Below are 27,980 nucleotides of genomic sequence, written 5' to 3' on the forward strand. Positions count from 1 at the left end.
TGGGGGTTGACTTGCCCCTGGACTGGGGTATAAGCTGACCCCCCTGCCCAGGGCTGGCCCACACTTACAGGCCAGGCAACCCAGATACGCTGACCTTCAGCGCCGACTTTCAGGCACCCTTGGTGAGTACTAGACAAGCACTGAGGGGTCTCACGGGGTCACGACAGCATCATCCAGCCTGGGGACCCTTCCTGGGATGCTGCTTGCCTAACCCCTCACCCGCTTTCCAGCCTCTGCCTGTGGGGTTACCAGCTGCAGGAAGTGATATTCTAATCACCTCTGGGCCGCTCTGCCACCTGCCCCAGCTCCCTGGGCAAAGGCCAACAGTGTCTTGATAGATGCCAGGGGCAGGGAGGCAGGCTGTCAGATGGCAGGTCCACCACGGCACCCCCTGACCTCCTGGTCCTGGTGAACAGAGGTCATAGGCCATCTTCGGTCGAGGACACACCTCATGGGCGCTGAGCAGATGGAGCCTTGGGTGTGCACTGGATGCCAAAACCACCACCCTTCCAGAAATGTGCACCAAGGCCCCTCCTCTCTGCACACTCTGTGTCTCTGATTTTTTTAAAATTAATTAATTAATTTATTATTCTTGGCTGCACTGGGTCTTTCTTGCTGCTCAAGGTCCTTTCTGTAGTTGAGGAGAGGTGTGATGCACAGACTTCTCACTGTGGGAGGCTTCTCTTGTTCTCCTGTTTCGGAGTATGGGCTCTAGACACAGGCTTAATAGCTGTGGTGCGCAGACTCAGTGGCCCCACAGCACGTGGGTTCCTCCCGGACCAGGGATGGATCCCGTGTCCGCTGCGTTAGCAAGCGGATTCTTAACCACTGGACCACTAGGGAAGCCCTCTGCAGGCTTTAAATCCAACTCGCCACAGCCCTCAGGTGTGTCAGGACTCCTCCTGCCCTTCCAGGACAATGAGGGAGATGTAAGCCGGTGGTGGGAAGAGGGTGGATGACTCAGAACACCAGGAGAGCAGGCAAATCGGAGGAAGGTGATGGGGAACAGAGCCACCTCTCCAAGAGGATCCTGGCTTTTCCAGCTGGGCCACCAGCCCTTGGCCAAGGATGGCTTGCAGTCAAGAGCCGGATTCTGTGCAGGGACACCAGGGCGCAGGGCCAGCCTCGCCATGCCGCCCCCCACACTTTCCCTCCACCCGCCCAACCATCCGTTTCAGGCATCCAGACGGCCACTCGCCTTCTTGACGGACACCTGCAGGCCGGTTGTTCTGGGGCCTGTGGTTTTCAGCAGCTTCTGGCTTTACCTGAGTGCGTCAGGCAGTAAGCAAGGAGGGTTCATGGAGAGACCTTTGACCCTGAGGCTTTGCCATCCCGCCTTCCTCTTCCTGGGATGGCTGCCCCAGACCTTGACATTGACGTCTCACGCTTGAGTCCCAGGTGTCAGTTGTCACCAAGTCTGCTGAGAACACTATCTCCACCCCAGGCCCACCGAACGGGAAGTATAGTCTAGGGGCCAGAGGGCCCCGGGGGCCACCTGTATCCTTACCTCCCACCTTCCCTGCACCAGCCCCCAGTTGGAGAGGAGGGCGGGAACACGTATGAGGCACCCATGGTGTATCAGACCTGCCGCCCCATGTCCTTGCTTTATCTTTTTTATTTTGTTATTATTTTTATTTTATTTTTCATGTCCTTGCTTTAAATTCTGCCACCAGGAAGGTAAAGCTTATAGACATGGATACCAGGAACTATGATTTAAGAGGGGTTTTAACCTAGAATTTATATATACTCCATGTACAGGCAAGCTGTCCAGCATGAGAGAGCTCTGAAAATAGAATGAGCTGCTTTGTGAGGCAGCCATTGGAAGCGTCTAGACGAGCTGGGTGCCTTCTGCCAGCAGGGCTGGGATGGGACCCTTGTGATCAACTGGGAGCTGGACCAAAAAGATATTGAAAGGCCGATCTGTATCTTGGATGTAGGATCTGGGTCTCAGCACCTGGCTAACCTTCCATGATTCAGTCCAACTGGATCAGGCCTCCCAGGGTGGCTGCAAACACGGTTAGAGGGGAGAGCTTGAAGAAACCCGAGGGATCAGCTCCGCTGGGCCCCAGGTAGGAAACCGGGGCCCCAGGCTGGTTAAGGGGAGAGGCCGCAGCCAGTCTGCAGGATGAATGCTTGTTGAATGAATGAAGGAGTGACAGCGCCAAGTTGGAACCAGCCTGCACATGATTCAAACATCCCTCAGCCTGACTATCCTCTTCTCCTAAGACTCTTGACTATCAAATCATGATTCGGCTGACACTCACTGAGCACCTCCTGGGTATCAAGTGTGTGCGCAGAGATTATTTCATGCAGTCCTCCCGTAGCCCATCAGGTGGGTGTCCCCACCCTGTTTCTCAGATGAGGATGGTTGGGTGCCGGCCCAGAGTGGGGTGAACCTGTGGAGATGTCACAGACAGTAAGGACCATGAAGTCCTCTAACTCGAGGGAAGGCCTGCATCTCCACCTGCATCTCTGCCTGCATCTCTGCCTGCACCTCCCAGGTTGGGCAAGGAAGCACGGTTCTTCCTACCCTTCCAAATAACAAACTGCCCCGAACTCGCCCGGTTCCTCAGGGGCTGTCTTAGCCCCCGTCCCCAACTCTGAGCTGGCTGACATTGGGCCCCCCATGGACCCGCCTGGTTCACTGCCCGTGCGTCTGGCTCTGATGGGACCCCAGCAGATGTTTTGTGCTGAGGAAGAAAATATGGCTAATCAAAAACAGCTCCAACTAATTGTAGCAATTTCCCTTCTGCTAGTTGCCCTGAAATAGTAGCCACACTCTGTTCTTTTTTTTCACATCAGGGAGCCCCAAACTGGCAGCTTAAATGAGCTTGCAAAGAAGGTCACTAAATAGCCTCTTTGCTGCCAGTTACCTGGGTTAAGGTCTAGAATGTGTTCTCCAGGTGACATCCAGTCTCCACTATCCATGGGTTTGGCTCTTGCTGGGGGTCATAGGGCTGGAGGAACCTCACTGAAACCCAGGGAAACCCAGAACCTCACAGGAGATAACGAGGTGCCAAGCCCCAGAACACCCGGTCTGACCTTGAACCCTGGCTCACTACTGATTTGCTCCATACAGAGTGCCAGCCAGTAGGACTTCGTGCGTTGATAGAAACATTCCCATCCACGCCACCCTGTACGGTAGCCACGAGCCACACATGACTGTTGAGCTTTTGAAACGTCGCTCGTGGGGTTGAGGAACCACATTTTTGATTAAACTTCACCTTCAAGTAAGTTTAAGTTCAAAGTAAAAGAGCCTAGTGCGACCATCAGCCGCTAAACTGTAAAGTGCCACTGTAGCCCTGCCAGCTCCTGTGACTTCATCTCTTGACCCAATCCCCTCCCCCAGCTCCCTCTCTCCCTTCGCACTCACCTGCCAGGCCAGCCACCCCTGCCCCAAACAGGCCTAAGCATTTCCCCCATGCCCTGGCGACACTCCTTTCCTCTGGCTCAACATTGGGACCTCAGGTCAAGTGTGTCCCCTTGAAAGGCCCTTCTCTACGTTGTCCAAAGTCATGCCCACCCTCCTCTCCAAATCACTCCTTATCCCGCTGAAATCATCATGTGTCTTAGTTCAGGCTGTTGTAGCACAATCCCATCGACTGGGTGACTTCTGAACAATAGAAATTAATGTTTCCCAGTTCCTGCGGCTGGAAGTCTGGCAGTGCTGGCCGGGTGAGGTTCTGGTGATGATCTGTTGTCAAGTTGCAGGTGCCCACTTTCTCTCTGACCCTCACACAGTGGAAAGAGAGGGAGAGAGCTCTCTGGAGTTCCCTCGATAAGGGCACTGATCCTGTTTACAAGAGCTCCAGAAACATTACTTTGCCGACAAAGGTCCATATAGTCAAAGTGATGGTTTTTCCAGTAGTCATGTACAGATGTGAGAGTTGGTCCACAAGGTAGGCTGAGTGCTGAAGAACTGATGCTTTCGAATTGTGGTGCTGGAGAAGACACTTGAGAGTCCCTTGGACTGCAAGGAGATCAAACCAATTAATACTAAGGGAAATCAACCCTGAATATTCATTGAAAGTACTGACACTGAAGCTCCAATATTTTGGCCACCTGATTCGAAGAGCAAACTCATTGGAAAACACCCCAATGCTGGGAAAAGATTGAAGGCAGGAAGAGAAGGGGATGACAGAAGATGAGATGGCTGAATGGCATCACTGACTCAACAGGTATGAGCTTGAGCAAACTCCAGGAGATGGTGAAGGACAGGGAAGCCTGGCGTTCTGTGGTTCCTGGGATCGCAAAGAGTCGTACACCACTGAGCGACTGAACTGAACTGAACACCCTAATCACCTCCAGAGGCCCCACATCCTAACACCATCACATGGGGTTGGTAAAGTAAATTTGGAGGTGACATAAACATCCAGATGCCCTACATTGGGTTTGTGTGTTCTCCTGTCTATTGCTGTTCCTGGACAAGAGTGTCAGTCCTTCCAGAGCAGGGTGCTATCTGTGCTCACCTCTCCTCCCTACATCTGGAACAGCACCTGGAATGGCACCTGGCAAATAGGAAGCGCTCAGCACAGTGTCTAGAGCAAGAGAAACCCTGCAGAAAGCTGGGCAGCCATTCCTCAGCTAAATAACAAAATGATCCCTAACTTAGTGGCTTCTTGTTGTTGTTCAATTGCTCAGTCATGTCTGACTCTTTTTGACCCCATGGACTACAGCACTCCAGGTTTCTGTGTCCTTCACTAACTCCCGGAGTTTGCTCAAACACATGTCCACTGAGTCAGTGATGCCATCGAACCATCGCATCCTCTGTCGCTCCCTTCTTCTCTTCTTCTCCTGCCTTCAAACTTTCCCAGCATTAGGGTTTTTTCCAATGAGTCGGCTCTTTGCATCAGATGGCCAAAGTATTGGAGCTTCAGTTTCAGCATCAGCCCTTCCAATGAATATTCAGGGTTGGTTTTCTTTAGGATTGACTGGTGGCTTCCAACAGCAATAATTAGTTATTTCACCTGATTCTGTGAGTCAGCTGTTTGGGCAGGGCTCCACTCCATGTGGGATATTTTTTTTGTGGCGACTGTGGCACTGTGCAAAGGAGGCCACCTCTCAGCCACCAGCCATGCTGTAGCTGGCTTCTGCTAGATGAAGCAAAGCCACCAGACTGCTGGAGGGCCAAGCATAGCCCAGCAGTGCCACTTTCAGCACATCCTGTTGGCCCAAGCGAGTCAGGATGCAGCCTGAATAAAAGAGAGGAGGTCACATGGCCATAATCCCACGTGGCCCTTGTAGGCTGGAATCTGCACCCGGACCACCTGGGGTCTTGTTAAAATGCAGATCCTGATCCAGTGGGTCTAGGGAGTGTTCTGAAACTCTACATTCCTCTACAAACTCCCAGGAGGTGCCAAGTCTGTGCGGGTTCCACACCCACATATGGAGTAGCAAGGCTCTCTTTGAGTACAGTCCAGCAGAGAACAGGCAAGGGCTTCAGGAATGGCTGGATCCAGACCATCATCTGCCATCAGAGATGCCAGAAAATTGTTTGTCACCATCTTCAGCTTTGCCTCTCCTGAGATCTTGCTGGCAGACTCCAAAGTAAGAGAAAGATGCCCCCCTCCCCTCGCCCGGCTTTGCATCCACAGCAGGAAGGAGGCCCCACATCTTCCCTGATCTTTCTGGCTAATGTGCCAGAGTTCTTTCTGGCTAACCTCATAGGGTCCCCATCATCATGGCCAGGAGGCTGTGTCACCTCACGACCAGGCCTGGGTTCCATGTTGACCCTTGGAGCCAGGCAGTGAGGTCCCAGTCCCCTTGAGCCTTATGGAATGAGGGCAGGAAAGAGGGAGATTCTTTGTGGAAAACTAGAAAGGAGGGAGCACTGCTGGGAAGCCAAGACATTAGCATGGTTGGCAAGAGACAGGTGTTCTGTGACGGCTGGGGAAGCAGAGGGCAGGCACCCCATCAGTTCTGGAGAACTACCCAGGCCTCCTATCTCCCAGCACGGACTCAGAGGGGCTTCAGATTTAAAGAAGAACTTAAACTCCAGCAGAAACTTGAAAATTAGCCATGGCAGTTTCCTCAGAACCTAACAGTTAACAGGGATGTTAACTGACATTATTTCAAAGGCCAAGTGGTCCAGGAGAGTCAGGAGACAGCAGGTTATGCCACGTCAGCTGTTCCCTCTCTGTGCAGGACTTGTCAGGGCCTTGAATGAGCTGGCTGACACTGTGAATCTCCAAGAGTTGGAGCAAGATTAGATACTATAGTCCTGTTAAGTGCACTGTGGAAAATTAACCTAACTCCACCCCTCTCACCTGATGGACGAAGCAGCTGAGGAAGGGAAGTGACTCGGACAAGGTCAAGTCACTTTTTAATTTCAGGCTGAGTCCCAGCTGCTCTCTCAGTGACCTAAGTGATGCTGCATAGAAGCATCACCTTGTACCTTGGGGGGCCCTGTCCCCAGCCCTGGGGTTTTTCCTTCCACTGGAGAGTGTTCTTTTTTCTCCCAGACATCCCTGCACAAAGGTGCTGTGAGGGATGGTAGGTGCCCAGAGGACCTCCTGTGCCTGGGACCGGCCCTAGCAGTGCAGACCTGGACGACTGCAGAAAGTGCAAGAAGCCTGTGGCCACCTGACAGGCGAGATGCCCGCATTGTGAGGCTGAGGAAGCTTGATGCCTGGGCAGATGTAGAAGAGTTGACCACCACCAGCGGTGCCAAGTGCGCCAAGAAGGAGGGCCCCGAGGGAAGGTCACGCTCCAGAAACAAGCATGCACTCTAAACCCAGAAGTGGCTGTGCATCACGTCCGTGGAGGGCCGACGTGCGTGACAGCTACAACAATGTTGTTGTTGAGGACCTGGTCCCGGCACTTCTCAGCCACTCCAAGACTCATGTTTATCAAGAAGAGAACACAGCCGTTGGTTAGTCGGTGGGGCTCACAAATGTTAGCCACACAAGGAGCCACGCTTTTCTCCTTGCTGAGTGTACCACGCTGGCTGTGTTATTAGACTCTCTAAGCCTCAGTTTCTTCATCTGTTAAATGGAGCTGAAATGCATTCCTGCCTCCCAGGTTTGTTGGGAGGATTCAATAAGATTTCAGGCATGCTAAGTCACTTCAGTTGTAGCCACACTTTTTACAACCATTTGGATTGTAGCCCACCGAGATAATTTGTCCATGAGATTCTCCAGGCAAGAATACTGGAATGGGTTGCCATGCCCTCCTCCAGGCGGATCTTCCTGACCTAGGGACAGAACCTGCATTTCCTGATGCTCCTGCATTGCAGGCGGATTCTTTACCGTTGAACCACAGGGAAGCCCTCAGTGAGATTACACCTGTGAAACAGGAATGCTCCTGGTCCATCCACAGCAAGGGCTCCTGAAGGGATGGCGGGAACAGAGAGGTGGGATCAGGGCCAGCTTCCCGGGTGCTAAGGGGCAAAGCCAAGATCAGACCAAGTCCAGCCAAAGCCTTGGCGTGGCTCCCTCCTGCCCTGGCATGGCTACTCAGAGAGGAGCAGCATTCACAAGCAGACAGCGATGGCTCGGAGCCCAGAGAGGAGAAAGGGCTGGTCTGAGTCTTCTTCTGTATATGGGGCAGGGTGTGGGGGGTGGAATATGTGTCTCTGGTCACTTCGAGGTGACCTTGTCCAAAGGCCAGGCAGAGAAGCAGATGCCGTGAGCAGAGTGGGGTGTTCGTATCTGACCCTTTAGAGCAGAGTCAAGAGCCAAGCATGGCTTAATGGGCTTTGGCCATCAGCGCTCAAGGCCGCCCAGAGGGAAGGGACTGGGGACCATGCCTTAGCATTTCAGGCCTGGTTTGCAAGCCCAGGAAGTCAAGGCTTCACTGGTGGATGCTTTCAGGTGAAAGTCCCAGTGGGATTGAAGGGGAGGTCCTGGGAGCATCCAGCCATTGAGTGGGGAAGGGAGTAGAGGCAGGCACGGTGTTTACCTGCTTGAGGATTCGCTGCGTGGGGAAGGTCAGGCCTGTCCCCAGAAAGCCACATCCACGATTGAAGATGAGTGCCATTCTTGCAAGACCTGAGACACGGCGGCAGAGGTGCCCAGTCTGGGGCACTGGTTCCCAAACCCTGAAAATGGACATCAAGTTTTCTTTCTATGTGTGAGTGGGGCATTTTTCCGGAAGGAAAGTCTATAGCAGGAGAGGCAAGCTGGTGGCACGGCTTGGCTTTATTGGGTCCACACTGTGTTTCAATTATGTGAATTCAGGTCCAACATTTAAAAATTAGGAACCTGTACATAAAAATAAAAATTTTGGTGTCTCTCAAAATAACTCACAAGCTCTGGCCACCTGGGACCCACACTCCTGAGAGGGGCTCCCTGGTTGAGGTGGGGGGTGGGGCCCCTGGTGGCTACATCTGCACCTTCTGTGGCCTCCCCGATCAACCCCAAATGTCACCCCACACTTACCATCACCCTCACCTTGTTTTTCCTCGCAGGTTTATTATGTTCACTTGCTTGGATCCTCTGGCTTTTGCGTTTGTAACCTCTTAATGTGAACTTGGAATAGAGGCTCAACATGGTGTCTGTTTTCAAAAAGTAGTGTCTGTTTTCAAAAAGATTTCAGTTTCAACTGAGATCGCTTCCAGCCTAAACTCTTCCCTGATGATCCAGGATGGAGACCGACACTTAGTAGGGGCAGATTACAGCCCTTCCAGAGCATTCAGAATCTCTTCCCTTTAAGGAATGTGTGTTTACAAATGGGCAGGCTTATCTCGGGATGGCTATGAAACACCCAAAGGTGTCCAGAGACTCCTGAAACTAGTCTCTGCAAGGGTCCTATTTACAAGACAGGTAGTTCATATTCTACTCAGATAATCAAGCAGTGAGTGAAACCAATGGTAACCTTTGGGCAATCCTTTCTTTATGACTTTTGAAAGGGGACAGATCAGAAAGTGAACAGAACTCTCTGGCTGAGAGCACCTTTCTGCAGCCAGAGTTAACAAGACTCTGTCTTAAGCATGCATGCTAAGTCACTTCTTCAGTTGTGTCTGACTCATGGACTTATAGCCCACCAGGCTCCTCTGTCCATGGGATTCTCCAGGCAAGAATACTGAAGTGGGTTGCCATGCCCTTCTCCAGCGGATCTTCCCAACCCAGGGACTGAACCTGAGTCTCATAAGTCTCCTGCAAGTTCTTTATCACTAATGCCACCTGAGAAGCCCTGAGTCTTAAGCAGGGCTTTGCATTTGGGAAGATGGAGCGAGTCACTCACAGCTAATTTCACACTGAGACTCACAGGAGCATAGACCCCCAGGCTCACAGCCCTTGGAAAGCACTGGACCTGCAGTGCTGAGGACCAGACATAGGCAGGAGCACACATGTGAGCTAAGGGATAAAGAGGAGTCTTGGACCAGAACCTGAACTAAAATCTAGGAATCTTGCCAAATGGCAAGTGGAAGACACACACATACGGGCTTTGTGTGTCTTAGAATGGACTGAATATACCACTCCCAATGCAGCACATCACTGCTTCCCTCCTGTACCATGGCGGACAGCTGCAGACCTCACTGGTATCTATCTGCACCCAAGCAGAGGAATTCAGTCCAGAGTTGAAAGGGAGAGAGTGACTGTCCAGGAATGCAGCAGAAGCCTTTCTTGATGACTCAGTGTTTGGGAACCAGACGTTAGCTTGAGCATATGCGACTTTGAGGCCTCTCGGTGCCCAGGGCCAGTTCATGCATTCTTATCTATAAAAGGGGATCATTGTAGACCCTACCTTTGCACCCCGATGAGGAGATTAAATGAGATGATATAGGAGAAGAGTTTCAAACACAGGAAGCCAGCTGTTAGTTAGCAGTCACTGAATCTCACTTAAATGCAAGAAGCCATTTGGGAGGAGATACAGGGATGGGGGATGGGGGCAGAGGCGCCGGGGAAGGGAGGATGGGAGGCTTGTATGCTTGTTTAGCCGTGTCCGACTCTCTGTGGCCCCATGGACTGTAGCCCGCCAGGCTCCTCTGTCCATAGAGGTTTTCAGGCAAGAAAACTGGAGTGAGCGGCCTTTTCCCACTCTAGGGGATCTTCTCGACCTAGGGATTGAACCCGCGTCTCTTGCGTCTCCTGCATTGGCAGATGGATTCTTTACAGCTAGTGCCACCTCGGAAGCCCATGGAAGGTGGAGCTGCGTTCAGAGCAGGTGGCTGCCTGGGGCTGTCCACCTGCGGGGGTTGGGGGGTTTGGGGTTGGTGGGGAAGGAATTGGGTGTTTATCTACCTGTAGGTCCCTGCGGTAGAAGCTTCGAGCCCCCAGGGGATGTGGGTGGGGCAGGGACTTACTCTGAGAAAATTGCCTTCTTGGTTCTGATTCCTCGAATTCCGATCCTGGAGCAGCAGACCTCAGCTCACATCCTATCCTGGCCTTTCCCTGACTCCGTGACCCTCTTTGCCTCTCTGGGCCTCAGTTTCCCCATCGCTCAGAAGGGGAACAGTTCTCTAGTGCTGCCAGGTTAATTCTGAGGCTTTAGTGTGACCATGACCATGAAGAGGCAGCAGGTGCCCAGCAAACATGAGTCCCTGGGTTCCGTGTTCCTCACTCGCCCACCGCGGACATTCTGTTCCCGCCCCAGGGGGAGCCCGGCTGGCACTAACGATCTCTCCAGACGAGAAGGACCCGCTAAATCCAGACTCGTGTTTGCCTCCGAGGCGACTTCTAAGTGATGGGTCATCTGTGTGCTCAACCACAATTATCTCCCCAGCCATGTATTATCAGCTGGTTTCCCCTCCAGCTCCATGGTCTGTGGCTTTCAGATGCAGAGAGGGAGGCAGAATGCTGGCCTGAGGGAGGCCAAACCAGGAGTGAAATCTCAACCGGTAGAATTCTTGACTCTGCAGCTCACTGGGCAGCTGAGGGGCCAGAGTGTGGGTGGATGGAGGGGTTTCGGTGGAGTCAGAGGTGGGGAGAGGGTGGCTCGGAGACATGTGGGAGGCCCCGGTAGAATCTGACTTTCAGATAAACTACAAATAAGTTCTTTAGAATAAGTATACCTTGTGAAATTTTTGGGTGAGGCTTATACTAAGAAGTTATTTGTTTATTTGAAATTTAAACTGGGCACCTTGTGTCTTTGTTTCCTAAACCTGGCCACCATCATCATGGGGGCACAAACCCTCACCGATGTTTTGAGTTTGAGATCAGCCCAGCAACCATCCAGTCAGCCCTGTAGTCTGAGGTGGGTGGAGAAGGGTCATTGGCCTCCTGACAGCGTCTCTGTCTTCAGGAGCCTCACCCCAGGGCCGGTGAACCCCTCAACTGGGTCACCGTGACCGTATTGTCGTGTGCCTGGCATGCTGCAGTCCATGGGGTCACAAAGAGTTGGACACGACTGAGCGATTGAACTGAACTGTGGTCACAAACGCGCTCCACTGCACCTAGATGTTCAAAGAAAATGCACTTTGTTCTTCCGCACTGGGATCCAGGCAAACATAGGCTAGAGGACAGTTCCGGGAAGCCGACCTAAGACCAGGATGCAGGTGCACCTGGCCCGTGGGAGGAGGGAAGCAGGAGGGGGAGGAGTGAGCAGGGCTGGGAGGCTGATCTGGCAAGAGCCCAGGAGTGGGAGTCATGCCAAGAAGCTGGCCCCGCCCCAGGACGAGGGCACCGGGCTTTGTACTCAGGCTCAGGGTCGCTGCTGCTCTCAGCCTCCCAGGCGTCTCTGGGTGTGGTACACCCTCTGCGGGCAGATAACCCCGGGAGAGTCCGCGCTGAGTGTTGGAGGCAGCACTTTTAGCAGTTGGGCTGGTCCAGGGGATCTGGGCCTGGCGCCAACTGCCCCTAAGGCGTATTCTCTGGTCAAGTTCAGGCTGTGTCCCTTCAGTGTGAGCAGTCCACTGTCCAGGCCGATTTAAAGGGTCTCTTTTCGGAGACAGTCTTCTTACGACGTCTCTCCACCTCTCTAGCCTCCCTAAGGAGTTCTGGGCTGTGGGGCTGGGACAACACTTGCGGGTTTGATATCTCGTGGTATCTGCAGGATGATGGCCTGACCCCTGAGGTCTGCAGGGATGACCTGCCCCTTCTGGTCTTCTAGGGACAGTGACACCCAGTGATGTAGACAATGGCTTGGCCATTTGCTCCTGTTGTTAGGTCCCTGATCCTGGGACTGCTTCATCCTGATGCCAGGCTTTGGCTGGCCCATCAGCCCTATGGGATCTTCTGCCTGGTGCTCAGACTCACCTACCCAGCCCTTGCTCTTGGCTGCTGTACCCCTGCTCCGGCCCCTGGGAGTGGCCTGTTCTCATCATCTCCTGGGAAGCCCAGGGAAGCAGGACACTGGGTCTCATGCAGTATCACCAGGGCCCGGCCGAAGTCAGAACTTTCCCTCTGGAATCCAATGTGTCTGCCTACTTTGAGAATTTTGTCCCTTATTACCTGCTTCTCAAACATCCTGTTTCCTTTGGTGGGTAATGGGGTGAGCTCTCTTTTTCCTCTTTCTAGAATTTTCTTCCATCTGGGGAAGCTCCTTCCAAGACAGCACTGCTGCCCCCTCCTCTCTGGGGTTATAGTGGCAGTGAGAGGAGGAATCTGAAAGCTCTATCCATAAGGGGGTGTAAATTAAGAAGTTAAAACCATGTGTCTGTTATAGGACACCCATGTTCATAGCAGAATTACCCACAAAGGCTTGAAGGTAGAAACAAGCCAAAAGTCCATCAACGGGTGAATGATTCTAAAATGTGGTCCATGCACACAATGAAATATTATGATGATTAAATTCTTACACATGATAGAGCATGTGTGCATGCTTGCTAAGTCACTTTAGTCATGTCCAACTCTTTGCGACCCCATGGACTGTAGGCCACCAGGCTCCTCTGTCCATGGGATTCTCCAGGCAAGAATACTGGAGTGGGTTGCCAGGCCCTCTTCCAGGGGATCTTTCTGACCTAGGTATCGAGTCTCTTATGTCTCCATTGGCAGGTGGGTTCTTTGCCACTAGAGCCACCTGGGAAACCCAAATAGATGAACTTAAGGACATTAGTTGAGTTGAGTTCAGTCACTCAGTCGCGTCTGACTCTTTTTGACCTCATGGACTGCAGCATGCCAGGCCTCCCTGTCTATTACCAATTCCTAGAACTTGCTCAAACACATGTCCATCGAGTCGGTGATGCCAACCATCTCATCCTCTGTTGTCCCCTTCTCCTCCTACCTTCAATCTTTCCCAGCATCAGGGTCTTTTCAAATGAGGAAGCTCTTCACATCAGGTGGCCAAAGTATTGGAGTTTCCGCTTCAGCATCAGTCCTTCCAATGAATATTCAGGATTGATTTCCTTTAGGATTGACTGGTTTGATCTCCTTGCTGTCCAAGGGACTCTCAAGAGTCTTCTCCAACACCACAGCTCAAAAGCATCAATTCTTTGGCCCTCAACTTTCTTTATAGTCCAGCTCTCACATCCATACATGACTACTGGAAAAGCCATAGCTTTGACTAGACAGAGCTCTGTCGGCAGTAAGGACATCATGCTAAGTGAATTAAGGCAGCCACAAATACTGTTCGATTCTACTTCTGTGAGGTCCTTAGAGTAGTCACATTCTTAGAGACAGAAACTAACATGGTGGTTGCCAGGGCCCAGGAGCTGTTGTTTAATGGATATGAAAAAGATTTGAGAGTGGGTCACACAACAATGTGAATAGACTTAACACCACAGAATTGTATACTTGAAAATCGGCGGCTGCTGCTGCTGCTGCTAAATCACTTCAGTCGTGTCTAACTCTGTGTGATCCCATAGACGGCAGCCCATCAGGCTCCCCTGTCCCTGGGGTTCTCCAGGCAAGAACACTGGAGTGGGTTGCCATTTCCTTCTCCAATGCATGAAAGTGAAAAGTGAAAGTGAAGATGCTCAGTTGTGTCCGACTCTTAGCGACCCCATGAACTACAGCCTACCGGGCTCCTCCGTCCACGGGATTTTCCAGGCGAGAGTACTGGAGTGGGTTGCCATTGCCTTCTCTGTGAAAACTGGCTAGGATGGTAAATTTTACTTTATATATATTTTTTACCATAATTGAAAATTAAAAGCAAAGGAAAAAAGGGGCCTGTAACAAGGCAGATGTCTTGTCCATGGAGGGTAGCTAATATACTCATCTATTCCTTAGGTGATTTTTTTTTTTTTTTTTTTTTTTAGATCACCGTTGGATCCTTTGCAGAGAACAGGCCCCCAAAGAAGAGGAAATATTTTCATGAAAGAAAAGTGTAGCCAGGAACAGTCCCAGCCAAAATCACCCCCAGACAAAGGCTGTTTGGCAGACAGGATTTCAGACAAAGGGGCAAGTATTTTTAGGGAAAGAGGGTTAGGAGGTTGAGAGTCATGGACAAGACAGGTGATGTCTGGGTGAGCCGGGGAGATAGATGTCTTCTCCAGGGGACCATCGCAGGTGGTCTGGGCTGCAGGCAGTGATCTTAGCTCACGGTCTGTAAAGCCTTTCTCAGAACTGCTGGGGATGGAATTTTGGGGGGGATTCAGATTATTTTTTGGATTTTAGAAAAGCAATACAGTGCCTATTCTGTGCGTCTGAGACCATTCTCAGTGGAGTCTGGCTCAGTACCCTGTAAATAAAGCCATTAATATGCCTGTGGCAAAATGTATAAATATTCACACTAAGTGGCATAATAAAACTATAAATAGCCTCATGTCAGTTCAGACTAGGTTTTGCTGCCAAGAAGTTTCAAAAAAAACAAAAAAAAAATCTGGTTTCCAGAGCTTTTTGGATTTGGGATTTGAAAATGGCAGAATAGGGATTGGAAACCTGTGTGAATTCTGTACCATCCACAGACTGTAAAACAAAGACACGCCATGTTGGATGGGACCAGAATGGTGAGTTCCAGCAAACCCAACATTCTGATTTTACAAATATGAAATGAAAGTTTCTTGCCCAGGATCACACTGCTGGTCATGGGCAGAGCTGGGTTGAGACTCAAGTAAGTCTCTGACACCCAACCAGCATGCCCAGCAGGGGGCTAGCCATGGCCTTCAGACTCAGATTGCCTTTGGAGTGGGGTCTGCAATCCATGGAGCCAAACCTCCTCCTCCTTTCTAGTTCCTTTAAGAGGGGCCCTCTTGCCTCAGGGAACAGCCTCCCTTATCGCTGAGTTCACCTTGTTACACCTCCTGACAGGCCAGTCAAGTTTCCTCTGGGGAAGGCACCTACAGAAGGACTTGTCCTACGGGTTCATAGACAACTCACAGAGCCTTGCAAACAGATGGTGCTCAGTAAAGACCTGCGAAATCATTGAGGTTATTAGGGTATGCATCAGGGGTAGACCCATCCAGAGAAAGAGCTATAATTAAAAGCTCATGTGTGAGACAGCCACCAAAGATGTTTGCTATTGTAGAATTGGAGCTAAGGGCGAGGAAGGTAAATATTACCTTCATTTTTTACTTTTTTTTTTAAAGATTTGTTTTTGACCGTGGACCCTTTTTAAAATCTTTATTGAATCTGTTACAACATTGCTTGTGTTACAATATTGCTTCTGTTGTTTGTTTTGTTTTTTTGGGCCCCAAAGCATGTGGGATCTTAGCTCCCCAACCAGGGATCGAACCTGTACCCCCTGCATTGGAAGGTGAAGTCTTAACCACTGGACCACCAGAAAAATTCCTCACTATTATTTTTGAATGATGAGCATTAATGGTCATTGAAAATAATCTTTCCATCCCTGATGCCCAAGTCATGGGACTGATACTGCCCTAAGACTGGGCAGAATGAAGATGCTTTCATGCCTATAGTAGTACATAGCACATAGTAAAGTGAAAATGTGAGAGTGCTAGTCACTCAGGTGTATCCAACTCTTTTGCAATCCCATAGACTATAGCCCGCCAGGCTCCTCTGTCCGTGGGATTCTCCAGATAAGAATACTGGAGTGGGTAGCCATTCCTGTCTCCAGGGGATCTTCCCAACCCAGGGATGGAACCCAGGTCTCCTACATTGCAGGCGGATACCTTACCATCTGAGCCACCAGGGAAGGCCCAGTGCACCACAAATGCTTGTTGAACGAGTGAGTGAAGGAATGAATACCAGAGGGTGAATTTAGTTAGGATTCTTTGCTAACAAAGCACAATTTCAACTTAAGCTAATTAAACAAAAGTGGAAAATATTGCCTGATGTAGTTAAAAACTTGAGGAGCTCCTGCCTTTAGGCATGGCTAGATGCAGGCCTGCAAATGATTACTGGGGAATCTCTCTCCTTATCTCAGATCTGACTTTCCTATATGTCATCCTCTGTCAAGGGAAGGTTCTTGGGAGCAGGTGATGGCAGAGATGGTTACAGCAGTTCTGGTGTGACAATCTGAGTAATGCTTGCAGAGAGAGGAAGCCTCTTTACCAGCAATTCAAAAAGAAGTCCTGGACTTGGCTCCGGCTAGGGAATCCACTCATCTATAAACCAGTCCCTGTGGCCAAAGTGATCACTAGTTTCATTGGCTGCTGTGTTTTGAGGATTTAGGGATGGATCCTGAATTTATCCATAAATCTGCTTAATTTAGGAACTATTTATGTTCTCCATAGCTTTCAGGCATTGCATAGCTTTTTCATAGAATGTTAGAGCTTTGGATTTGAGTTTTTAAACGAAGGTAGAGGTAATTCCCTGGTGGTCCAGGGATTAAGACTCTGTGTTTCCACTGCAGGGTGCACAGGTTCACTCCCTGGTTAGGGAACTAAGATCCTGCAAGACACATGGCCAAAAATAAATAAATAAATAAATAAACATAGAAAGAGAAAATGGAGGCATTGAGTAAAAGAAGCAAACAAGAGAAGTATGAAGAGGGGAGGTTTTATTCCATGCTAGCTTCTCTAGTTGTTGTTTTGTTTAGTTGCTAAGTCATGTCTGACTCTTGTGCGACCCTATGGACTGTAGCTCACCAGGCTCCTCTGTTGATGGGATTTCCTAGGCAGAATACTGGAGAGGGTTGCCATTTCCTTCTCCAGGGAAAATTCCCAATCCAGGGATTGAACTCGAGTCTCCTTCTTGGCACACAGGTTCTTTACCACTGAGCCACCAGGGAAGCCTGTTCCTGCCACGTGTCCTCCCCAAATACTTTGAGATTTAAAATGAAGTCGCTGGAAAGAACACCTTGTAACACAGGAGTCTTTCATGGGATGGGGTTTTATTAAGGCATTTGCAGTGGTTTTGTCACATGACCGTCTAGCTCTTAATCAGACCCTACTGCAGCCTCCACTCCCGACCTCCCCCCAACTCTTCCCCACCACCCAGAAATACCACTGACTAGAAGGGGGTGCTCTTCTGGGGACCAGAGCCGGCCGCGCTCTGCTGGGTGCGTGGTCTCGGCTGGCTGCATGCATTCTGGGGCCTCTGTGTTCTCATGAGTGAGATGAGGGGCTTAGGCTGGACAAGAGAGGGACCGGGGGGGCAGCCCCAGGGGACTAGGCCGTGGCTCCGTGTTGGCTCCGTGTTTGGGGCAGGTATTGGTGTTCCCGGTTTGTTCCTGAGTCAGCAGAGTAATTCTGCCTTGATCTATTTTATATGAAAAGGATTCCAGGAAAAATTTCCTTTGAAGTAAAGATCCCTTCTTTTTTTTAAGTTTGAAAAAGGGGGGATAGACCATTATTGAGATCTGCTTGCTCTGGAATTCTCTGACTTCAAAGCTGTCAGTGAAAGGTCACTCAGTCATATCTGACTCTTTGTGATCCCATGGACTGTAGCTGCCAGACTCCTCTGTCCATGGAATTCTCCAGGCAAGAATGCCAGAGTGGGTAGCCATCCCCTGTCTCTAGGGGATTGTCCCGACCCAGGGATCAAACCCGGGTCTTCTACATTGCACGTGATTCTTTACCATTTGAGCCACTGGGGAAGCCCTTCAAAGCTGTCAGGATCACAGTTAAATCTTCCTGTTGATGGCTAATGAGGATACGACGTCTGGTGGTTGGAGCGGGGTGTAGATACTGCCTTCATGTCATCGCTCTTAGGCCATCTATCGATACAGATATTCAGAGATCTTGGCAAAGCCTCTTAGCTGGAACCCCATCCTCCTGGAAAACCTGCTTATAATTTTAAGAGAAAGAAGCCAATGACAAGGCAGCAGTGGTTCTCAAACTTTGCAGCATCTGAAATCACTTGGGGAATTTTTAAAAATTCCACTATTCAGGATAATCTTCATGCTAATTAAATCAAACACAGAAGGAGGGACCCAAGCATCAGTAATGTGTCAATTTCCCAATCCGATCTAATGTGCTGTCAAGTTTAAGAATAAATGCTATTGGTATAGCCAATATGGGAGACAATATGATGGTTCTTCAAAATATTAGACATAAAATTACCTTGGGATCCAAAAATCCCACTTCTGGGGACATACCCAAAAGAACTAAAGCAGGGTCTTGAGGAGATGCTTGTATACCCCTATTCATAGCAGCATTATTCACAATAGCCAAAAGGCAGAAACATCCCAAGTGCCCATCAATGGGCACATGAAATAAAACTTGAACAGAGCCCCCCCCAAAACAGAATTTCAGTTTGGCAAGATAAGAGACTTAGCCACACAACAACATAAACGTACTTAACGCTACTGAACTGTACCCTTAAAAATGGTTGAGATTGTAAATTTTATGCTTTGCGTATTTTGCCACAATTAAACATAAAATAACATGAAAAGAATAAGTGGCATCACGTCATGCCTTGCTGCTCAGTGTGATGTGTGGGCCCCTGTATCAACATCTTCCAGGAACCAGTTAGAGATAGAGCATCTCATGTCCACCCCAGACCTGCTGCAGCCAAACCTGCAATTCTCAACAAGATCCCCCATGTGGTTGGTGTGTACCTTAGTTGGTGTGACTATTAGTCCAGGCTTTAGAATATGGAGCTGATAAGGTCATTCGTCTACCTGGGTCCCACTTCCTCCCTCTCTACTTCCTGGAGAACCCAGCGTTCTCCAAGGGGCCTAATGCTCGGGAGGCTGACCTCATCCCCCTCTTGCGGTCCGCCTCCCTTGGTCAGTGACTGGTTCAGGGCTGACATGTGGTCTGGTTCTGGCCAACAACAGGAAGGGAAGGGAAGTTCCACTGCAGAGGTGCTACGGACGTCTATGCAGACATGGCCCCTCCTTCCTTTGGATTCTCTCATGTCAGGATGGAGCCCAAGCAAGTTTTGTGGGCATCCTGGGATCTTTGGGGCAAGCTAGCCTAGTCCTTGAGAAACAAAGCCTGGGTCCACCTCACCGTGGGTTTCTTGGTTATGAGAAATGCACTTATTGTTTAAGACCATTTGAGTCAGGGTTCTCTGCTCCTTGTAGCTCAGGGTTCCTCAGCCTTGACGCTGTGGACGTTTGGGGCTGGATGATCCTTTGTTGTGGACAGGCTACTGCAAGCGTTACAGCGTATGTGGCAGCAACCTTGACCTCTACCATCAGACTCCAGTGGCGTTTCCCCCGTCAGCTGTGACAGTGTGTTTACAGACACACTGCCAAGTGTTGGGCGAGGAGACAATTCACCCCCAGTTGAGAACCCCTGTAGCAGACAAAGGCTCCCTAACAAATGCAAGGACGTTTTCTCAGTGAGCCTAGGGAGGGTAAAAATCGTCACCTATGCGCCAGTGTCTTGAGGATCAAAGTGGAATCAGGTGTGGGAGAAAAGCAAACAGGCAGGTGCTGCTCCTCACTGGTTCTTTGATGCTGCGGAGCTCTGATAACAATGTTGCACTTTCCGTGTATTCTTTAAATAGGCAGAGATGTTTAACTTAACAGATGGCCAGTGCAGACAGGGAGTGGAATTTTCCCTGGGCAAAGTGGCTGACCCGGCCTGTACTCTCGGGCTCCTCCTCCCGCTCAGAAATCCTGTGTCTCTCTGCCCTCAAATGAGAAGGACAGCGACCCTCGTGGAGGAGAGCAACAGGTTCTGGTGGGCCCGCTTCACCCTGTATGGAGACCTGACCCCTGGAGATCTGATGGGGTACTCAGGATGCTGGCTACCTCTGCATCCTCACTGAGACCCCAGGAGGCTCACATTCAGGGGAAGGTGGCCCACTGGAAAATGCAGAGAGATGAAAATGCAGTTTTGCTGGGAGAGGGGCTTTCTACCTGTGACCTAGCACATCCTGCTGGGTTGGGAAAGGTGATGAAATCGACTAAAGTTAGAACATGAGACACAAGTCAGGTGACTCAGCAAGAGAAAGAATAGGGGGCCCAGAAGGACATTGCCACCCATTCCCAAGTCTCTCCTGAGCAATCTTGTCTGAAGAAGGTCACGCTTGATAAATGGGGCACTTACCTTCCTGTGAAGATGCCCCCTGGGATGCAGTGGGGTGAGGAGGAAACATGGGATGCCTCCCCACCTCAGAGATGTGGTCAGATGCCACGAGTCTGAGGAGCAGGACAGCAGGCAAGGCACAGAGCAAGGATACAGACCTGTCAAGACCTCCACCTCAACCACCAGCCATGGCTTTGGATAGAAGAAACCCAGTTAATGAAGGGAGCTGAGATGCCAAAGGAAGTGGCCAACTCATGGCCTCAGATGGCCTGTCCCTCGGGCCAATCTCTGAGCTCGCGCCCACAGAAGCAGAGTGCTATAGCAGTGGCTCTCCTTGGGAGGCATCGACCCCTAGCCCACTAGGATGTTAACCAGGCAGTAGACACGGGAGATCCACCAATATCCAAAACTGGGGCTGCCATCTTGTCCCATGGAGGACCTGCCTTTACTGTCAGGGCAAGCAACCTCCTATGAACCTCCAGTATCATAGGTGCTATTGACCAGTGGCAGTGGAGTGTGTTTCCTGTCTTCTCCTTCTCCAAACAGAGAATTCTCCCCAAGAAATCTTTGGTGCAGATAGCATGGTTTTCCCCAACATTGCTGACTAGGTTGATGACCGTGAACTTCAGAACTTAGTTTATAGGTTACCATCCTGTGAGTAGATACTCCCAGACATGATGGGGAGTCTGATGCATCTCCCAGAAAATATGAACTTGAATCTTAATCCAGTAACTGAATGAATCAGGGGGTTTCACCCTTTGAGGGAGGGGGTAAGTCTATTTAATACCCAAGTGTGGTTATTTCTGATGCTTATGTAAGGGAAAGTGAGGGTACCAACATTAGTTTGTCAAAGGAGTGGATCATATGGGACATTATGGTTACAGACTTCACACCACCTGCCCCTCTATCCATAATAATCCTGATTTTGTGCAGGGAGCTATACTTGAACTCACAGCTCATCCAGCTTAGGGAAAGCTGACTCCACCCCCAGATCTAGGACGGTGAGTACAGCTGGATGAAGCTTGCTCGGAACTCCTAAAAAACACGTCCCCTCTCTTTTGAAACTTCTTCTTTTTGAGCAGAGATGTTGGTGGGGAAGGTGAGAATCTGAGTGCCAGTGCAGCCATTTCACCACCACAAGGGGAACCAACCCCAACTGAAACCAAGTTGGAAAGCTGAGAGAAATGGATTCACAATCCTGATTGTACCAGACCCAATCTCACTCTTGGGCTTCTGACTTATATAATGTCTCTTTTAATATTTGAGCCAGTTAGAGTTTTCTGTTCCTTGCAACCAAACAACCAGCTATTATAGAGTGTGGTAAAGGCTAAAATAAAAATATGAAAAAAATGTTGGAGAACATAGATTAATTAGCTCAGAGAAGCAAGCTGTTTCTTCAAGCATTTAGGGTGGGAAGGTTGGAAAGGAACCCAGCAGAGTTCTTAGCATCAGGGGTCCCTGACCTCCAAGATCTAATGCCTGATGATCTGAGGTTGAGGTGATGTAATAATAATAGAAATAAAGTACACAATAAATGTAATGCCCTTGAATCATCCCGAAAACATCCCCCTTCCTCCCCCACTCCATGGAAAAATTGTCTTAAATGAGACTGGTCCCTGGTGCCAAACAGATTGGGGACCCCTGCTTAGCATCCAGCCCACCCTTTTCATGGGGAGTTACTAGGCTCATCTGAAGCCACTGATACCCCTCTCTTAGTCCATGCATGTAGTGATCGGTATGGAAAGGCTTGTGAGCAGGGCATTGCCCCGGCATCTAAAAATTTCCAGTAAACGCTGGATGATGGGAGGATGCCCACCATCACTGGCCCCAGCCCCCTGCCCTCGGAAGTCTGAGGGTGTTCCCCAGCCTCCTAATGCCCCTGCCCCCACTGCTCTTATAGCACGTGGACCACATGTCTCGCAGGCTGAGAGCTTTCCTCTCTGAACCCATCGGAGAAAAGGATGTTGCCTGCGTGGATGGGATCAGCCATGAGCTGGCGATCAACTTGGTCACCAAAGGTTTCAACAAGGTAATCCCTCTTTTCCTGTTTCTCTACCTTCTCCTCCCGACCCATCTCCCCCAATCCTGCCAGATGGCGGTGGCTGCCACGTGTCCCTGCCAGTGGCCATCAGAGAGCAGAGCTGCCACTTGGCTGGGTGCCACAGGCTTCAGCGTCACTGACCTGCATGCTTGGGCAGCTGCCAGGGTCCACAGAAGATGTGTAAACTGGATCACTGTGGCTCAGAGCAGCTGGGCTGTGCAAGGTTCACGTGGTGTTCACACACCCAGGGGTGGACAGAGGCGAGCCGGCCAGAGAGTCTGGGGCCGAGATGTCAGGATGGGTGACCTGGGTGATCTCCCTGCCCCCCATGAAGAAATTTGGATGGGGAGGGTCCCTCTCCTCCTATTAAGCCTCAGCAGGTGGAGTAATAGCAGCCTGGCGTCTACACCGGAGTAAGAGGAAGTGAGTTGTTGCAAGATGTCACTAGCCATCCAGGTATGGCCTCGAGGATGGCCAATGGAATCAGCAAGGTCTGTGTATGAATAATTGTTTCTGTGATGCTGTTACAAGGCTGTGCGAGCCTTAGGAAGGACTGGGAGCTCTTCCCAGAGAAAGTGGGCAGGCGGGAACCCACAGGCGCTCAGTTGACAGAGGACCAGCTAGCAGGGCCATGGCTGGTCATTCCCTTTAGCTCTGAAAGTCGGTCCATGGCCGGGGCAGGAAGGGGCTGCAGAGACACCCAGGGCCCCTGGTGCCACTGCGTGTGTGATTTAACAGTCTGGTTTGTACCAGCCCAGTGCATGGCTGTGTCCAGGGACAGCTGGATGGCTGGTTCTGTAGTTTTCTGATTGACACATGGCCCTGAGCCATTCGTTAAATACTCTGAACGTCACCCCAGTCTAATGCCACAGTTTAATGTCCCGTAGGTGGGATTGTCAGGAAGGTGGAGAGAGGTGAATTTGCTTCTTTCCTTCCAGATAAAGGTGGGAAGGGCATTTGGGAGCAGGAATAAAAGCTGGCAAGTCTGACTAGGGGAGACATTTGAAATTAAAAGTTATTTTTTAGAAGAAATTATTATCCCTTTGACTTTTCTATTGTGGTGTATCACATCCACACTGATGTGACGGTTCAGCTCAGTGAGTTTTCACAATGACACACATGCACAGCCCCACCACCCTCATCCAGTGATCAGGCTCCTCCACAATTCCAGACAGTTCCTCCTTGTGTTTTCCAGGTCAACGCCACCTCCCCACTCCCACAAATAACTGCTATTCCGGCTTCTACCACCATTGGTTTAATGTCTCTGTAATTGTGAGGTTTTGTTCTTGTTCAACCATACTCTGTTCAAAAAATATTTAAATTTAGTAAATTTCACCCTTTTTAGTACCTAGTTCTGCAACTTTTGACAAATGCTTGCAGTTGTGTAGCCATGACCACAATCAAGATCTGGAGCAATCCCATCGCATTAAAATATTTCCCCTTACCCTTCGCATTTCTTACCTTCAGCCCCTGGCAACTACAGATTTGTTTTCCGTCCCTATCGTTTTCTTTTCCAACTTGTTTCAATTGAAATAGATAAGATGACAGGCATATTAAAGACAAAGGAATGAATGAATAATGGGAAGTTTCCAGGTATCTGAGAACTTGATACACAGAGTTATGGCTACAGGGAAGACGGAACTGGCTAGGTCTCTGGAGACCTGCTCCTCTGTGTCCCCGACCTCCTGGCTGGCTGTGACCAGCTCTCCACATATACTCATTGCAAGGGACACTGATTCCAGGTACTGACACCAGGCGTTTCACCTTCTGCCTTAGCTTTGAGCCCCTCGTCCAGCCATGAATGAGGGGTTGCGATCCTCACTTTACAAAGGAGGAGACAGAGACCCTGGAGACTGAGTGCCTTGATCAAGGTCCTGAGTGAGGACAGAACAGCCATGGGTTGTTTCATCACAAACCACTCATGAAGATCACGGCGAGGAAGTTAACCCAGCAGGGAGGGGGCTTATGCTGAGATTTGGTGGTGAGACCCTGTATCACCTCCTTGAGCCTGGCTGAGCCTCTAAGAGAATCCAAGAGGCAATCCCAGTGTAGCATCTACAAGATGAGCAGGAGCTTCAGGGGGGAGGCCAGACCTGTGAGTGGGGCCACAGGTCTGTAGAGAGGTGGGGGCTATGGACAGCCAGCTCAGATGCAGCAGCAGAAGGTCAGACTCCGGCAGTGCTTTCCACAGGCTTTATCATTTTAGAGCAGTTTCAGGTTCACAGCAAAATAGAGCAGAAAGTTCAAATACCCCTGCGCCCATCCAGCCTCCCCCATCATCAGCATCCCCTTCGGAGTGGTAGCTTTGTTACAGGAAAACCTACGTGGACATGAATTCTCCCAGGTACACAGTTCACATCAGGGCTCATTCTGTGTCATGCATTCTATGGGTTTGGACACATATGTGATGACCTGTGTCCACCATGAAAGAGTTGCTCAGTCGTGTCTGACTCTTTGTGAACCTAGGGACTGTAGTCTGCCAGGCTCCTCTGCCCATGGAATTATCCAGACAGGAATACTGAAGAGTGTTGCCAGTCCCTTCTCCAGGGGATTTTCCTGACCCAGGAGTTAAACCCAGGTCACCTGCATTGCCGGTGGAATCTTTACCATCTGAGCCACCAGGGAAGGCTAGTATCCACCATTGTGATGTCCTACGGAGTCATTCTTCTGCCCCATAATCCTCTGAGTGCCTGGGTTTCTGTGTCCTGCCCACAGGAGGCCTGGGCATGGCAGCCCCTTCCCCAAGATGGGGATCCCCGGGTTTCCTTGGCTGTGAACGGAGACCCTCTCAGTTTCCACCTATGCTCATGGCAGCTTCCTCGGCCATATCCTGTGTGAGAGCTGGGCCATAAAGGAGGCGAGCACTGAAGAATTTATGCTTTCAAACTGTGGTGCTGGAGAAGACTCTTAAGTCCCTTGGACTGCAAGGAGATCAAACCAGTCAATCCTAAAGGAAATCAACCCTGAATATTCGCTGGAAAGACTGATGCTGAAGCAGACGCTCCAATACTTTGGTCACTTGATGCAAAGAGCTGACTTATTGGAAAAGTCCCTGATGATGGAAAGACTGAAGGCAGGGGGAGAAGGGGGAGACAGAAGAGGAGATGGTTAGATAACATCACTGACTCAATGGACGTGAATTTGAGCTAACTCTGGGAGATGGTGAAGGACAGGGGAGCCTGGCGTGTGCAGTCCATGCGGCCGTAGCGTCAGACGTGACAGTGACTGAACAGCAACAGCATAAATGTAACATTTAGTTAGAGAAAAAGTTGTTGATCACACACAATGCCTGGTGCTGTGAAGTGCATTCACCAGAGCACTGACGAGCTGGGAGCTGGCAGGGGAGTCAGGCAGACAGTGAGGGGCTGAGACTGCATGTCTGTATATGAGAAATCTGGGTGTTCTTGTGGAGACTGAAATATTGAATGAACGTTGACCAGGACCAGCTGCTAATTTGCAGGGCCCAGTGCAGGGTGAGGATGGGAGGCCCCTGGTGCAAGTTTATTAGGAATTTCAAGATGGCGCCAGCACAACAGGAAACCAAGTGGGGCCTCGGAGTACAGGGCCTGTGTGCCAACGTGGGTCCCTACAGGGACCCCAGACTCAAATATCACTGCTGTTGAGCAAGGAATGGGCACGCAAGCTAGAGCCTGGTCCAGACCTGCTCACAGTTGGGATTTGACATTGAGGGGACATCTTCCCTGGAGACACCATCCTGCCACGTAGGAAAAGTCTGGAGTGGGAGAGATGGTGGGAAAGTACGTCAGGGTGCTCATGTCCCTTTCCCTGAGGTCAGTTTCCTGTGCTCCCAAGGAGGCAGAGGGCAGCTCCCTGGGTAGGAATTCACCCTCTGGAGCCCAGAGAGAAACCAAGAGGACTTGGTTTCTATTAGGGCCAAGATGAGGGCCCACAACTCCAACTTCCCTTGGGAGCAGAGAGAAGCAGGCTGACTTCCCCAGCTCTAGAGGCCCTCCTGCCTGCAGGCTTTCTGGAAAGCTTGCCTCTGGTCCTGAGGGCCACACACTCCCTGGCATCCTAGCTGCCGAACATGGAGGGACCTGGAGACTCTGATGACCAGAGCAGTGATGGATGCCAGCAGATGGCAGAGGTGCCAGGCCAGGCGGCAGACAGTTGGGTTGTGCTGAAATGGGGCCGAGAACAGGAGTCCTAACCTCCTGGGTTCTCAGTGAGTCCATTTGGAGAATGGATGGGATGCAAGAAACCATGTCAGGGGTCTGGAGCCTGTTGATGAAGTTCAAAAGGGACTCTTACTATTATCATCGAGTTCTATTTTCTGGGACAAAGCTCTGTGTTTCCCAACTTTGCACTGCCCACATTTACTGAAGCAACAGACTCAATCAATATTCAGTAAATGTTCATGTTTTTAAAAAGTTGAATTAAAAAAAAAAAAAACTCAGTAAAATCACCCTTGAAAAGATGAGGATACTGATAAAGTAAAATGAGATGATTCTAAGCAATTACACTACTTTTTACAAAAGATGATTAAAGTACCAGATAAAATGATCATGAAATCCTGGTCTTTGTTTCTTTTCAAAAACTGGATCTAGGCTAAAAAAAAAACAAAAAAACAAAAACCAAACTCCAATGCTTGGGTATATTTTATGACTGGAATTCAGCTTTTATTTAATGTCTTTTAAAAAATTCACCCCTTTAATAGTTCAAATGAAGTTTGCTTGGTTTTATGTGAGTGAAATACCCAAATGCCAGCGGGTTTTCCTGGAGAAGGCCCAGGACTTAAGGCCTGGACACTGGTTCCCATTCACTCCAGGCTGGAAAGCTGGGCGCTGCATGTGGCCTTAAATCTCCGGCCTTTCCTGTTCAGTGGCTCGGCCAGGCTGTGGATCTCAGATGTCTCTTTCTCCATGTGGTCCTCTTCCCTTAGTAGGAATAGTGGTGAAGCAGCGTGAGAGGAATGAGAAGCTGTGGGACCAGGACTTGGAAGAACAGAGAACACCCTGGCACTTCGACTAGTGTGTTTTTCATCCATCCACAGAGACCCTTCAGGGGGGAAGAGGGGCAAGGCTCAGCGTGCTCCATAACTTTATATGTTCCTCCCACTGACGAAAAGGAGTTTGCGTTTCTCCACTGGTCTCCCTGGGGCTACCCAGGTGGGTCTAGCGGTAAGAACCCACCTGCCAATGCAGGAGACGTAAGAGACGTGGGTCAATGCCTGGGTCCGAAAGATCCTCTGGAGGAGGAAATGGCAACCTGCTCCAGTATTCTTGCCTGGAGAGTCCCTTGGACAGAGGAGCCTGGCGGGCAATAGTCCAGAGGGTCACAGAGAGTCGGACGTGACTGAGTACGCATGCAGACACCTCTCACCCAGGCCCAGGCTCTGGTCAGGATAGAGTCCCCGTGACCTAGATTTCAGGGACGGCCACTGCCCCTTGGATCTGACCCGGGTCCGCTCCTTGGTTTCCTCGGGTGTCCTCGCACTGGGGGCGGGAGAGCTTAGCTGAGTACTTTCCCATGTCCTCCCCACAGGCTTACGTCCTGTTGGGACAGTTCCTCCTGATGCACAAGAGGGAAGCCGAGTTTCAGAAGTGGCTCATTTGCTGCTGCGGAGCCACCGAGTTTGAGGCCCGAGAGTGTTCCAGCTGCCTGAAGGAATGGTGCGCCTGCTTCCTGTAGACCCAGCCTGGCCACGAGCCGCCTCCTGTTAAACAATGCCTCTACATCGACCCTGGGCTCCAAGTCATTTTTTCTCTTTTCCCCTTTATTGACACAGGTTTGTTATAAAAAGCAGCTCAAGAAAATAAAAGAGGACAAACACAA

General features: G+C 50.3%; 1 protein-coding gene across 2 annotated transcripts; it reads left to right on the forward strand.

Moving 5' to 3' along the window:
* BANF2 (BANF family member 2) lies at positions 1 to 27,980 on the forward strand. Of its 2 annotated transcripts, XM_020878984.2 has the most exons (5): positions 1 to 122; positions 6,462 to 6,589; positions 14,078 to 14,219; positions 22,044 to 22,172; positions 27,690 to 27,980. In XM_020878984.2, exons 3-5 carry the CDS (start codon positions 14,133 to 14,135, stop codon positions 27,834 to 27,836), a joined length of 363 nt encoding a protein of 120 aa, XP_020734643.1. In that variant the 5' UTR covers positions 1 to 122; positions 6,462 to 6,589; positions 14,078 to 14,132; the 3' UTR covers positions 27,837 to 27,980. The 2 variants fall into 2 exon arrangements, with proteins under 2 accessions (XP_020734643.1, XP_020734651.1); XM_020878992.2 differs by lacking the exon at positions 6,462 to 6,589.

Source organism: Odocoileus virginianus, chromosome 9 (genome assembly GCF_023699985.2).
Source record: "Odocoileus virginianus isolate 20LAN1187 ecotype Illinois chromosome 9, Ovbor_1.2, whole genome shotgun sequence".
NCBI classification, from domain to species: Eukaryota; Metazoa; Chordata; class Mammalia; order Artiodactyla; family Cervidae; genus Odocoileus; species Odocoileus virginianus.

Excerpts from the sequence above, each read along its gene's own strand:
- BANF2 (XM_020878984.2), top strand. The coding sequence starts at position 14,133 with ATGAAAGAAAAGTGTAGCCAGGAACAGTCCCAGCCAAAATCACCCCCA. Across the intron at positions 14,220-22,043 it reads ACAGGATTTCAGACAAAGGG|CACGTGGACCACATGTCTCG; the intron begins GCAAGTATTTTT and ends CTGCTCTTATAG. Across the intron at positions 22,173-27,689 it reads TCACCAAAGGTTTCAACAAG|GCTTACGTCCTGTTGGGACA; the intron begins GTAATCCCTCTT and ends TCCTCCCCACAG.